The 14,500-nt window shown below is 57.6% G+C and overlaps 1 protein-coding gene across 4 annotated transcripts in view; it reads right to left on the minus strand.

Moving 5' to 3' along the window:
- Positions 1-14,500, minus strand: part of AFAP1 (actin filament associated protein 1) — a 126,491-nt gene that overhangs the window by 18,560 nt on the left and 93,431 nt on the right. For 3 of the 4 annotated variants that reach the window (XM_066358126.1, XM_066358125.1, XM_066358127.1), the window contains 4 exons: positions 12,311-12,522; positions 8,974-9,119; positions 4,788-4,905; positions 858-1,121 (listed from right to left, as the gene is read on the minus strand). In XM_066358126.1, the coding sequence (XP_066214223.1) occupies positions 858-1,121; positions 4,788-4,905; positions 8,974-9,119; positions 12,311-12,522 (740 nt within the window). The remainder of the gene's footprint in view (positions 1-857; positions 1,122-4,787; positions 4,906-8,973; positions 9,120-12,310; positions 12,523-14,500) is intronic. The other variant, XM_066358128.1, reaches the window with a different exon arrangement.

Below are 14,500 nucleotides of genomic sequence, written 5' to 3' on the forward strand. Positions count from 1 at the left end.
CCTGCAGCTAAGTCCTGCTGAAGCGCGTCCACGCTGACTGGTCTCCTAACGAGACAAATGACCATGCTTTGATTCACCGGCAGGGTCTCAGGAGGGAGGAGGCACAGGATAGAGAAGCAGTCTGGACCGAATTTTGACCAACCACAGGGTTTTAAAAACTTCGACGGTGTCCCTACTTCTTGGGTGGTTGCAGGCCAACAAATGCTGTGTTTTGCTAAAGTGATGGACGTGTCTGTGGTCAGTGTTGAGGAACGCAGATGATGGCAAAGGTGAAGTCTGGATGTCCACCCCGTGTTCTGCCGCTGCGCTCACCTCCTGCTGCGAGGGGGGGGGGTGGTGCTGGCTTAACCCGGCCCCGTCGCTCAGACACTGAGGGAGTCCCTGACTCCCCGAGCCTCCGCGCAGTAGCCTACAGACCTCTGACATCAGCACTCAGAGACGCTGGGGGGTTTGTACTCATTATGGAGAAATGCCTTAGCGCTCTGAATAACCCTGTTCCTCCACAGGGCCCGCCTGTCCTCACTGCTTAACGGAAACACATTCATAAACGTGCAGCTCGAGAATCTTCTGTTCTACTGTCCCTGCTCCCTTTCAAACTGCTGCCTTTCGTTGACATAATTCACAGAACTCGCTGGGAAACTGCCCACGTGGGGAAGAGGACAGCAGGGAGAGAAAGACAGCTCACAGCGTGCACGGTCAGGAACACGGAGCCGGCCCTGGGAGGCCCGGCGCGGACGGCATTCGCCAGTCCCAGCTGCCGTCTGCAGGCTGACCTGCTACAAGCTGGCAGCCTTGCCCGCTGGGGGGGAGGACCAGGACTCGGGGAGGGTTCGGGCACGAGGGGAGGGGTGCTGTACCTGGGAGCCGAGCCCGAGAGATGCCCTCCCCACAGAAGAGGTGTTAGTGAGAGACTGAGCGGAAGGCAGCCCGCAGGAGGCAGGGTGTTTGTAATGGTTACAGGGCAGTTTGTCAGTGGGCGGCCTAGCGGCCTTCCTGTCGGCAGGCGGGTAGCGCGCAAAGATTTTCGGAGACGGCAAGTTATCGTACAGGACTGCGTTATCATAGAGCACCTCTTCTCCCAGGCCGCCGCCGCAGGGAGCAGGGCCGGCGTCGGGGTCCCACTGCAACACACACAGCGCGTGGTTAGTGCCCCGCCCGCCCCCGACACGCCCACCCCGCCTTCGGCTAGAGACACGTGGGTCCCGCTGCAATACACACAGCGCGTGGTTAGTGCCCCGCCCGCCCCCGACACGCCCACCCCGCCCGCCCCCGACACGCCCACCCCGCCCTCGGCTGGAGACACGTGTGTCCCGCTGCAACACACACAGCGCGTGGTTAGTGCCCTGCCCGCCCCCGACACGCCCACCCCGCCCTCGGCTGGAGACACGTGCTCCGGAGACCCTTCCTGCTTCTGCGAGGTGGGCCAGAACTGATCGGACACTTCTGTCGTTCAAGACCCACATCTCGGGACATCTCGGGAATCCCTGATCCGGAAAGCAGAGCCACATGCTGTCAGGGAAGGAATGCCAGACAAGGACAGAGGGACACAGGGACCTGGGGACACGGGGACAGGGCCCGGGCCCTGCCGAGCAAACTTGCTGAGACCCCAGCGAGGCGCTTTATTTACAGTAACCGCTGTGTTCTAGATCTTGTCCTGGGTGCTGTATGTCCTGACTCCTCTAGCGCTCACGGGGTCTCGTGCAGTGGGAGGGGCTTATGCAGTGGGAGGAGCTCACGCAGTGGGAGGGGCTCGCGGGTTGGGGGAGGCAACTCTGCGCCTTGCCCCCCCCCCCCCGGGGGTACGCCACATGGCCCGCCATCAGACCCCCACCCAGTGCGACAGGCGCAGCCCGCTCCGTGCCTGAACCTTGTTGTGGCTGATTAAAATGCCACCGCCAAAGCACGGTGGTGAAAAGAAAAGAAGTTGCCACAGAAAACAGGACGTTTCCACGTAGAACTGACATGATGGCATTATTTCAGCAAAAAAAAAAAAAAAGCCTTCCCTAAGGACTAAAATAGCTGCAGGCCGTTTTAGAACACGGATGTTAAAGGACACATGAAGCCCCAACACCCACAACCCTGGCCGCTCGGAGCCTCTTCAGTTCTAAAGGTCTTGATAGATAAATTGCTTTGCGTTTACAAAAGGAGAGATAAATTAATTTCTAGATTATGCTCATTTTACCCTCTTTCACATCCTTGCAGAGTTTCGTTCTACCAGACTGTGATTACAGCTTTGGTCGTAAAAATAGAAAAGGTGTCTGATTTCATAGCAGGAGCGCTCTCAGCCGCGGGCAACCACGTCGGCGTGTCTATTTCTGGGCGGCTGGGGCCCTGGCTCTGAGCTAAGAATAACGGCCCACGCAGATAACCCTGGGCGTGAGCGCTTCGGGATGACGCTCGAGCACACTTCTGTCCGGGTCGTTCGAATGGTCCACACCAGACTGTCACTTCTCTGACACACAAGAGTCACACGGAGGACTCAGAAACTGCACAGCAGTTTCTAGATTAGCACGTGTGGGTGCCAGGAGGTTCACTTTCATCTTGTGTGAGGCTAAGAACTACTGGAGACGAAAACACTGCTAAAAAGCAAGGTTTTGGGTCAAAAGCAGGAACTTTATGAACAGAGAACAGCAGCCGTGCAGAAAGCGACAAGCTGGCCGCAGGACCCGGCGTGTGAGGAACGGAGCGAGGACAGGCCTGTGCGCCCAGGAGCCCCCCCCCCCCGCCGCGGGCCAGGAGCTGCGCCCACACCCTGGCCCTGGTGCGGCCCGCGAAGCAGCGGGCGCCCAGGACGGTGCCAGATGCACAGCCCAGCGGAGCAGCAGCCCCACTTCCGGAGCAGACTGGGCTGTGAGTGACCTAAGGGGAGCTCATCCCGGGCCTGGCCTGGCCTGGCCTGACCCACACAGTGACCAGAACGATGGGGACAGGCTGGGGGCTGGATGTGTGGCTGGGCAGGTCCGCGGGTCCCTGGCCACTCCCACCCTGACGTCCATGTGGAAGGTGTGCCCCGGAGAAAGCCTGAGGACAGGGGCAGGAAGGGGCCTTCAGTGGGAGCCTTGGTGGGGGACACAGAGCTGAGGCGGCCGTCCCGAGAAGCTGGCGGCTGCACGGAGCAAACGGGGCAGGAGCGCCAGGGCCCCCTGGGCAGTGGCGCGGGGTCTAGGACGAGGCTCCGGGGCTGCCGGCTCAGAGCCTCCCCGCTCTGGTCAGGGTCACAGCGGGCCTTCCCTGGTGGGGGGCTTGCACGGGCCTCTTCACAGGGGGCAGAGGCAGCCACTGGGAGCCGCTCGACCCTGGAGACCCCGTGGACACGGCAGTGGTGGTGGGAATGGGGGGCAAGGAGACTGGCAGGACTGGATGCTTCCTTATCGGGGACAGGACACGTCTGCCACCACAGGCCGCCCGGACCCAGGCAGGACTCCGTCTGATGGGGCGGGCCACACCCTCCCCCACCTCCCCCATGGAGACTGCACCTAGGCAGGTCCCTGTGGGCTGCCCTCCCCGGTGTCTTCCCCACACCCACTCACCTGGGAGGCCCTTTGGGGACAAGGCACCCACTGTGTTTTCAGTCCCGAGCACAGAGCCCGGCACTCAGGAGGTCAGGGAGGAGGAGGGCGTGACAGGGCGGGAGGAGGAAAGTGGGGGGGGGCTTTGTAGGCGCCCTGGGCAGGCTGCTCCCGCAGGGACCCCGCAGGCCTGCTGGGGGTGGGGCTGATGAGGGAGTCCCGTGACCCACACCCCGGAGCGCTGACCCCCACTGTCTGCAGGGAGGCAGTGGTCTCCCGGCTCCTGCCTTGCCAAGTGTGGGCGTTATGATGGATGACGGGGAGCTGACTGACAACACCCCTCAAATACTGGGAAGAGGACGGGTGAGCAAAACAGTGAGAAACAATCTAAAATACCTTCTAAGGTTGAAAACACTGTAATAAACATACTCTGTGCCTGCCTTTGAGGGTTACGCTAACATAGATGCCAACGAAAACCCACCAAACAGGGAGACAAGGGGCAGGGTGGTTTCCGTGGGCCCCTCCCAGGAGAACACGGGCCCACTGCCTGCCTGAGAAGATGCCAACAAACAGCTGTAGATGAGCAAGGTGGAGGCATGCAAAAACCGCTTCCTGGTGAGCTCTGCTAATTCTGCATCAGACACAAAATACTGGAACACATCAAAAATCTCCACAGACACTGGACGTTAGCTTTAAAACAAAGCTGCACTATTCACAGGGACACACGCACACAGCCCTGGGGCCTGGGGCCCGGGGTGGGTCCAGCAGGAGGGAAGGGGTCCTGAGCTTGCAGCATGACCAACCCTCTATATAATATTTCCTTCTCTCCCCTCCCCTCCCTCCCCTCCTCTCCCCTACCTCCCTTCTCCTCCCTCCCTTCTCTTCCCTCCCTTCTCCTCCCATCCTTCCTTCCCTTTTTTTCCTTCCTTTCCTTCTTTCTTGTGGGGATTCCTTAGCATTTTTATCCCACTGGGAAGCAGGAATTCACTGAGAACTCATACTGTATCACATTTGACTTATCCAAGTTATACACCCTAACTTGCTCCCCCAAGTCGGTATTCGGGTGTGCAGAATGTGTGAGGACGCTGATGCTGACTACGAATGAGAAACTGGTGCGGTGCTAAACGCCCCGCGTGTTTGAAAGCAGATTAGAATGAGCAGTGAGACACAAGGACAGGAGAGACAGGTGGGGTTTCACCCCACGTGGACGGAAACCGGGGATCCCCCACACCAGACGACGGCGAGCATACCACGCTTGCCCAGGGCACGCTCACTCACCGAGCCGTTGACGCAGGGCACGTCATCGTAGTGCAGCGCCGTCCCGCTGGGGTGGGCGTAGCCGTTGGGGGTGCCCCCGAGATACGGGTTGGTGGAGATGCCGCGCCTGTTCATGAAGCTGCAAGACAGGGCGTGAGGCGAGTCCCACACTGATCAGCCGTGCGGCACGAGCACAGACCGGGTGCTCGGGGACGTGTCAGAGGCTGTGGGGGTCGGGCCGGGGTCTCAGAGCCGGGAGGTGCTGCAGCCACTGGGCCCCACACCTCCCCTGCAGAGCAGGTAGCACCACCCTGCATGACCGGGACACAGGCTGCTCACAACACAAGCTGGACACAGGAAGCAGTGCCGGGGACACCACTTCTATCACTGGCCCCTGAGCACTGCCTGCTTTTGTAAATAAAGTTCTACCAGAATCCAGCCTTGGTCCTTCATATAGGTGCCACCTGTGCCCGTCTCGTGACCCTGTCATCTAAGCCAGAGACAGAACTAGCTGCTGTCTGGCCTGTTCTGGGGAAGCATGTGACCCCTCAGCTCGAGTCCTCCGTGGCTACTCAGTGCCACCAGCTCTGACCGCTCCCCTTGCCCTCTGCCCCCCACTGCGGGGCCACCTGAGCGCCCTCCAAGACCACGGCCTCCTCTGCTCAGAGCATGTCCAAGGCACTGCGGCAGCCCGGGCGGCTGAGTGTGACCTCTGGGCCCCGGGTAGCCCCAGCCAGGCTCCCTGACGGCCACCTCTCAGCACGGGCTCCTGCCCAGGGCCTCGTCCCCTCCACCCGGCGACCCTCTCCCAGAGCCCCATGCTTCCGGAAGAGCCCTCGCCGAGGACCCTCAGAATCGCACCCTCCGCCTCCCTGTCCTCCCTGTTTCTTCCCTGCCCGGCGCTGGTCACCACGCCTGCCCGTCACCCCCAGAAGAGCACCCACGTCTCAGGGTTAGGACAGGGGCCTGAGGAAGGGGCTCAAGAGAACCCACGTGAGACAACACGGGAGGGCTGACTCGTGAAGCCACGATTGCTGTAAAACACCCACAGCGGGGGGAAAATAACCTGGGCAGCATTTCCTCCCGGTCGAGCCAACTACAGTCTGGGCTTCTGTTTTGTTTTGCTTTTGTGACAGAGACAGAGAGAGACTTAGAGAGAGGGACAGATAGGGGCAGACAGGAAGGGAGAGAGATGAGAAGCATCAATTCTTCGTTGCAGCTCCTTAGTTGTTCACTGATTGCTTTCTCATATGTGCCTTGACTGGGGGGCTACAGCAGACCAGGTGACCCCTTGCTTGAGCCAGCGACCTTAGGCTCAACCCAGTGACCTTGGGCTTCAAGCCAGCAATCTTTGGGCTCAGGCCAGTGACCATGGCGTCATATCTATCATCCCATGCTCAAGCTAGGGACCCCGGGCTCAAGCCAGATGAGCCCACACTCAAGCCAGCACCTCGGGGTTTTGAACCAGGTCTCTTGAGACCCTGGCTGACACTCCATCCACTGCGCCACCACCTGGTCAGGCAACAGTCTGGAATTTCTAAAAAAGGTTTTGTTTTCCAATTTTATTTCCTTGTGGGACCTTACATTTCTATGGTAACAAGATGAATAAAAAGGGGAGTGGATGAGAAAAGTGGGTGGAACTGAGGGGAGTGAGACGGCCTCTCGGACAGGCTTTCTGACAAAGCTGCCCTGCTGCTTGACTCAGAAGAGGGTGAGAGCACGGGGTCTAGGCCTGGTGCCCCCCCCCCCCCAGCGTGACAGGAAGGCTTTCGGGGTGCACTCCTGCCCTCTGCTGGCAGAACACAATGTGCACGGCCAGCTCGCCCTCAACACAGTCCTCTCTCCCCCATAAAGTAGCTCCTCCTTGCTTCTTCCTGATAAAACAGGTGTACGATCATTCTGCATTTAGAATACATAAAGGCATATGTAGAAAAAAGAAAAAAGTACAATGAGGACAGAAAAGTTTAAACAGCTGAGAGTTCTGCAATGTCAGACTGCTGCTGGATCAGTATATATTTAAGGCTTTCCCATTTGAATGTCTCATTGGAGGACACTGGGAGCAAGGCAGTGTATCCACGTTTTGTCTGTGAAAGGCCGTCACGGGCACGAATGAAAACCCCGCCGGGTCCCTCCCCCCCTCCCCGGGCCTGAACACTGCCCAGGGAGCACGGAAACGCACCCTGTCACGTGTCGTCCCCTGGTGGACGGAGTCCCTCACAGCAGGGACTGTGCCATGCGTGGTGTGTGCTTCTGCCTGTTGGCATTGCACCCAGCACTCACACTGGTGGGCAGAGGCCAGGATGGAGTGGGGACCAGGAGGGAGGACAGAAGCTCACCCGCGTGAAAGAGACCACAGCGGGTGCTCTGACTCGGGGACAGGAGGCTGAGATGGCACAAACATGGGGCGCCATGGCTGGAAGAGACCTTGCCCTTGTCCCACAGTCTTGGGGCCCTGGAGAGATGTCCTGGCAAAGCTGTCCCAGACTGATTCATTCCATCTAGGCTACTTGCCCCAGGGGTCCCACAGCAGCCTGACCCCCACTCTGGGCCGGGGGCCTCTTTACCTAGCCCCAGAATATCCTGGCCAAGCACTACATAAGGGTTCATTCTACGACTTTACAGGGAAGGTCATGACTCCAGAGCTTCCACAAGGACGCCGCCATGAATCCGGCACTGCCTGCAACTCCAGGTGTGCGGCGCCCTGCGCCTGCCCCACGGACACCGGCGGTGCCACAGCAGAGAGGGGACAGCTCCTCACTGCCACTGGGAACACGGAGCGGACTGCCTGCAAGCATCCCACGTGCTCCGAGTCTGTGGACCATGCTCCGAGAACTGTAGCTATCGTTATCTTTGTCATCAATACGTTACAAAAGCCTGACCAGGCGGTGGCGCAGTGGATAGAGCATTGGACTGGGATATGGAGGACCCAGGTTCGAGACCCCGAGGTCACCAGCTTGAGCACAGGCTCATCTGGTTTGAGCAAAAAGCTCACCAGCTTGAACCCAAGGTTGCTGGCTCGAGCAAGGAGTTACTCGGTCTGCTGTAGCCCCACAGTCAAGGCACATATGAGAAATCAATCAATGAACAACTAAGGTGTTGCAATGAAAAACTAATAATTGATGCTTCTCATCTCTCTCCGTTCCTATCTGTCCCTATCTATCCCTCTGACTCTTTCTCTGTCTCTGTAAGAAAAAAAAAAAAGTTAAAAAAATCATGGTTCAAAGAATGCTTTTGAATTTGACAACCTTTTTGGGGGGAAAAATATCACAATTTGGATTTTAAAAGTAGGTGATTGATGGCTTTGAAAACTCAGTCCTGGCCCTGGCCGGTTTGCTCAGTGGTAGAGCATCGGCCTGGCGTATGGATGTCCCAGGTTCAACACCCGGTTAGGGCACACAGGAGAAGTGACCATCTGTTTCTCTACCACTGCCCCCTCCCCCCTCTCCCACAGCCAAGGCTCATTAGAGTAAGTTGGCCCCAGGGCTGAGGAAGACACCATGGGCTCACCTCAGACACTAAAATGGCTTGGTTGCTAAGCAATGGAGCAAAGGCCCCAGATGGACAGAGCATCGCCCCACAGGGGGCTTGTCGGGTAGAACCTGGTCAGGGCACATGCAGGAATCTGTCTCTCTGCCTCCGCCTCTCATAAGAGAGAAAGAAAAGAAAGAAAAGAAAGGAAAGGAAAGGAAAGGAAAGGAAAGGAAAGGAAAGGAAAGGAAAGGAAGAAAGGAAGGAAGGAAGGAAGGAAGGAAAAGAGAAAATTCAATCCTCACTACAACAATATGCAGAATCATTTCTGATTCATACCACTCTTCCCCTCACACAGGGGTCAGCAAAGTACAGGCCACAGGCACCGTCCGGCCTACTATTTGTATCTACAAATAAAGTTTTATTAAAACCCAGTCGTGCCATTTGCTGATATATCATCTGTGGCTGCAACCACAGAGCTGAGTGGTTACAATGGGAAAATTTGGCCCACAAAGGCAGAAATATTTACTATCTTGCCTTTTACAGAAAAAGTTTGCCAACCCTATTCTAACAGACAACACAGAGACTGTAAAGCAACAAATACTTCACCAACATCTGGATTAATACAAAAGACAGAGCCTTTAGCTGTTTGTCCCCAGAGGCTATACACTCACAGAAAAAGTAAAAAGTCAGAAGGTAAACGGCAATGCCCGGTCTCACCAGAGGCGCGGGGTCTCACCAGAAGGTTTGCTTGGCCGTCTGAATGACGTTCGCGGACATCTCCACATCTATGTAGTCGTAGTGCAGAGCCCCAGGGTCAGTCGAGGACCCCGTCTCCGCCAGCAAGATCCCGATCCACCGGCCCATGTCCTCAGAAGAAGAGGCCTGTCGCGGTGAAGTGGAGAAAGGGGCACTTGATTTAATTAACAATAAAGACTTTTAACACGTTCGTAAGTGTGTCAGCACAGGGTCCACAGATCAGGAGAGGCAGCGGACCTGTCTGAGTTGTGGGACCGCCGCTGCGTCCACACCAGGCCTGGAAGCTGGGGGTTATCTAATGACCGGCCCAGGTTAATGAGACCCCAAGGTCCTAAGTGCCTTCCAGTTACCTGAGTGGAAGGCACTATATTGTAGGACATGGAAATTAATGTGACTGCCTTCTTAATTTGCAAGTCTGAAATACACACTTAACATTGAGTTCATTAAATCTTTAAGTCATTCTTGTTACATGATTTAGAAAATCAATTATATTACCATTAGAATGGTATACGAAATGTCTATATATATTTGATTAATCAAACGTGTGAATAATGTTTACATTATTTAGCAGACATTAAGCTATCACATGTGTAACTTAACTGAATGTCAAAGACAAAATAACCACGAAACCACTCTCAGAGCTCTGCTAACATGGGATGTGTGTGGTCCCTGGTCATGTCTGTCTGACCTCAGGGCTGGGCGGGGGGCGGTGATGGAACAGGAGGGTCTGAGCCAGGGCCGCGTCTGCTGTGCCCAGCGCTGGGCGGCGCGGGGCTCCTCGGCAAGCCCTCCTGCCATCCTGCCCTCCTGCTCTCTCAGACAACAGGCATGACATCTCCCTGTCCCACGGCACCAACGCGCCCATTCCTGCGCCCTGTCCTGTCCTCGGGCCGCTCTCAGACCCCCCGCACGGTGTTACAGCGAGGACACAGCCCCCCGTTTACACTCTCAGCTCCCTCCCACTGCCCCCCGCCCCCTGCAGGAGTCAGCCACAGACATCTGACCCCGCACAGACAAACAGGGAAGCCCAGAGGGAAGGAAGACCAGGCTGTGATCCCAGTCTGTGGCCGCACTGGGACTGGGACACCCCAGGCCTGGCCTTCTTTCTGAGGGACCCCATGCTGCAGAGTCAGACCACGGGACCTGCTGTCCCCCCGGCTGGCCCTGGGCCCTGGGGAAGGAAGACCTGTTCTGTCCATCGTCTCTGTCCCCCCAAAGAGTAGTTTCCACAGAAATGGTCTCTGAAACAAACTCCTTTCTCCTGTCAAGACCTCGGAGGCTGCCCGTCTGGGTCCCCTTCCTCTCGGTCACAGCCAGGCTGTGTCCCCCGCCGACCAGCATCACGGCAGTCAGTTAGAACCCAGTCCCACCTCTGACCCGTGGGAACATCTCCACCGCCCCCCGACCCTCAGGCTGTGGGCCGCACGGCACACACATCTGCGGTGCCATGGAGACGCAGCGCTCTGACACCCGTGCAGACAGGGACACACGTGTCTGCGTGCCCACCTCTGCATCTCGAAGGGGGGGAAAGGCCTGACTTAATATTAGGTAAAAAAAGACAGATGAAAAATAAAAATGAAAACTTCCAATAATGAAAGTTTTATGTAGGTTGCTGAGAAATTCATTTTAATTGCCTGTTTCCGCTTCAGTGAACATGTTCTGGAAAGGCAGCCAAAAATACCGTGCCCGCACCACTGGGCTCCCCGAACAGCCCAGGTCCCTGGTCCACAGTGCGGACTGCACCTGTGGGGGCGGGTCAGTGACACGGTGCCTCCAGGAAGACCATGTGGGGGGGGCAGGTCAGGGACACGGGGCCTCCAGGAAGACCATGTGGGGGCAGGTCAGGGACACGGGGCCTTCAGGAAGACCATGTGGGGGCAGGTCAGGGACACGGGGCCTCCAGGAAGACCATGTGGGGGGGGCGGGTCAGGGACACGGGGCCTCCAGGAAGACCATGTGGGGGGGGCGGGTCAGGGACACAGGGCCTCCAGGAAGACCATGTGGGGGCAGGTCAGGGACACAGGGCCTCCAGGAAGACCATGTGGGGGCAGGTCAGGGACACAGGGCCTCCAGGAAGACCATGTGGGGGCAGGTCAGGGACACAGGGCCTCCAGGAAGACCATGTGGGGGCGGGTCAGGAACACGGGGCCTCCAGGAAGACCATGTGGGGGGGGGGGCGGGTCAGGGACACAGGGCCTCCAGGAAGACCATGTGGGGGGGGGGTCAGGGACACGGGGCCTCCAGGAAGACCATGTGGGGGCGGGTCAGGGACACGGGGCCTCCAGGAAGACCATGTGGGGGGGGGCGGGTCAGGGACACGGGGCCTCCAGGAAGACCATGTGGGGGCGGGTCAGGAACACGGGGCCTCCAGGAAGACCATGTGGGGGGGGGGGGGCGGGTCAGGGACACAGGGCCTCCAGGAAGACCATGTGGGGGGGGGGGTCAGGGACACGGGGCCTCCAGGAAGACCATGTGGGGGGGGGGCAGGTCAGGGACACAGGGCCTCCAGGAAGACCATGTGGGGGCGGGTCAGGGACACAGGGCCTCCAGGAAGACCATGTGGGGGCGGGTCAGGGACACGGGGCCTCCAGGAAGACCATGTGGGGGCGGGGGGGGGGGTTGTTCTACTGGAAATATTAAAGCACGTTGTTTTCTGGCTTTTTTTTTTTTTTTTTGTATTTTTCTGAAGCCGGAAACAGGGAGGCAGTCAGACAGACTCCCACATGCGCCTGACCGGGATCCACCCGGCACGCCCACCAGGGGGCAATGCTCTGCCCATCCGGGGCGTCACTCTGTCGCGACCAGAGCCATTCTAGCACCTGGGGCAGAGGCCAAGGAGCCATCCCCAGCGCCCGGGCCATCTTTGCTCCAATGGAGCCTTGGCTGCGGGAGGGGAGGAGAGACAGAGAGGAAGGAGAGGGGGAAGGGTGGAGAAGCAGATGAGCGCCTCTCCTGTGTGCCTTGGCCGGGAATCGAACCCGGGACTTCCGCACACCAGGCCGACGCTCTACCACTGGTTTTCTGGCCTCTTGAAGCAAGCAGTCCATGCTGCAGAACTGGACTGAATTTCCACGCAAACACGCACAGAGAGGAAATGAAACCAGGTGGTAATTCGGCAGATGAGTCTGATTCGCGTGACTCACCAGAAATGGGCACAGTCCCCTCAGAAAGGGGAGGCCGCAGAAGAGGAAAAGCAGAGGCAAACCAGAGGGGAAAAGAGAGGAAAGGACGTGAATAGAAACACAAGCCCCGTCGGCCTGCAGGGTGCAGGGCCTGGGGACAGGCGGGGGGCGGGTCCTAGACGGGGGTCGACCTACCTCCAGCACAGCCACCTCCTGGCCGTTGCGAAGCAGGCGGAAGGTCAGGGGGTGTTTGGAGTCCAGCCCCGGGATCACCTCGCAGCCGCGGAGAGGGATGGAGACGATGTGGGTCTTCAGGTCGGTCCTGTCCTTGTGCAGAACGAGCTTGTTGTCCTTGACCCGGCACCAGCGCTCCCGCCAGCGGTTGTTGGACAGCACGTTCAGGTGGCCTGCAACGACACGGCGCCCAGCGCTCAGCTCCCGGGAGACGGCGGCCGCGCACCCACGCTGCATCTCCTTACAGAACCCGGGACGGTGACGGGCACTGTTTAGGTGCCGGAACAGCCACGTGGCTGATTCCAAACAAGCCCTGGGCCTTCGCGAGACGGAAGAGGCCCTTCCCAGAAGACCCTTGTTGAACGTGGTGTGCAGCATGTGCCAAGAACCGGTCCCCAGACGGTTAACGCTTCTGTGGGGACCGGAGTGCACCCAGAGAATGTCAGCGGTCACTAGGCCTTTGGTGTCTGGAAGTGAGGACATGATGGCCATCTTCAAACAGCTGAAGAGACACCCAGAGAAGGGTCTAGACTCGTCTGTGCAGCAGCAAAGAACACAAGCAGAGCAATAGCCGGAGGAAGGCAGACTTCGGTTCACATGAGAAAACCATCTCACAAGGAAAGCTCCCAAGAAGGAGGAGGCCTTGGGGGGCAGGCTCCCGGCACTGGAGGTATTCCAGTAGATGAGGGAACGGCCTTGACATGAGGTCCCTATCGGAGGCCAAGATGTCCTCGGTGACCTCATCCTCCGTGGCCACCGCTGGATGGAGGCTTCCACCTGGGTGGCTGTGGCTTCTGACCACTCCAATGTGAGTAAATTTCTTCCCCCTTTCCTTCAAGATTTAGGAAGTGAGTTAAATAGCATAAAAAGTGCAGGTCAGAAAGGCAGGAAAGGAAGGACCCTTCATGTCACGCTCACAATGCGCACATGGGCACACCGTGCACACACAGGGCACAAACACAGGACACACACAGGACACATACACAGGGCGCACACAGGGCACACACGGGGCGCACACACGGGGCGCACACACGGGGCACACACACGGGGCATACACGGGGCACACACACGGGGCGCATACACGGGGCACACACACGGGACACACACACAGGGCGCACACATAGAACACATGGGGCGCACACACAGGATGCACACATGGGGCACACACACGGGGCGCACATACAGGGCACACACACAGAACACATACGTGCTTTCCAATCCCCAGCTTTGGAAAGGCTTTTCCAAGAGGGCTGTGGAGGATGCTTTTTGCTTCTTTCATGTTCTGAGTCTCATACACTTCATCAGCAATGGATACGTGCGATGAAGGCAGAAAGCCGTAACAAAACAAAACACCGGAACACACAGGCACGTGGCGGGGCCCAGCACGGAGCTTAGATACCCCGTGTAAGTATCAGCTCAATGAGTTTACTAAGTGAACACTCGGAGAGTTTAGGTTTCCTTCTGGCTACACGTAACGTCGGCCCTACATGCCCTCAACCAAAGGGCACGTGTGTTTTATGGAGCTGAGACTTCTGCGTGGGACGTGCGTTGCTGTCTGATAAGAGACAGTCGAGGGACAGGCCTGGCGGGCGGTGCCTGGGACCCAAAGTTCCTCGTGCTGTGCACATGCGGGTGGGGGGACCACAGGGAGCAGGAGCGAGGCTGGACAGAGGCACAGCCTCAGGGAGGAAGCTCCTTCCCTGTCAGGTGCCAATCGGGTTCAAGGCCGCCAGCAAAGCCCACGGGAAGTTCTCCTGAGCATTAAAGACGGCAGACAAAGAGCCACTATCTTGTACACAGTATGATTTTCTTCTGTCAGACACTGTTTGTAAACGACACACTTCTGATACGTTTGTTCTTTTAAAAAAGGAAAGCTTGCCTGACCTGTGGTGGCGCAGTGGATAAAGCGTCGACCTGGAAATGCTGAGGTCGCCGGTTCGAAACCCTGGCTTGCCTGGTCAAGGCACATATGGGAGTTGATGCTTCCAGCTCCTCCCCCCTTCTCTCTCTCTGTCTCTCCTCTCTCTGTCTGTCTCTCCCTCTCCTCTCTAAAATGAATAAAAAAAAAAACAAAAAAAAAAAAGTGTATTTATAAAAAAAAAAAAAAAAAAGGAAAGCTCTACTTAAAAACCCAAGGTCAAGCATCGGCCC

This window comes from Saccopteryx leptura, unplaced genomic scaffold (genome assembly GCF_036850995.1).
Source record: "Saccopteryx leptura isolate mSacLep1 unplaced genomic scaffold, mSacLep1_pri_phased_curated manual_scaffold_60, whole genome shotgun sequence".
Classification (NCBI taxonomy): domain Eukaryota; kingdom Metazoa; phylum Chordata; class Mammalia; order Chiroptera; family Emballonuridae; genus Saccopteryx; species Saccopteryx leptura.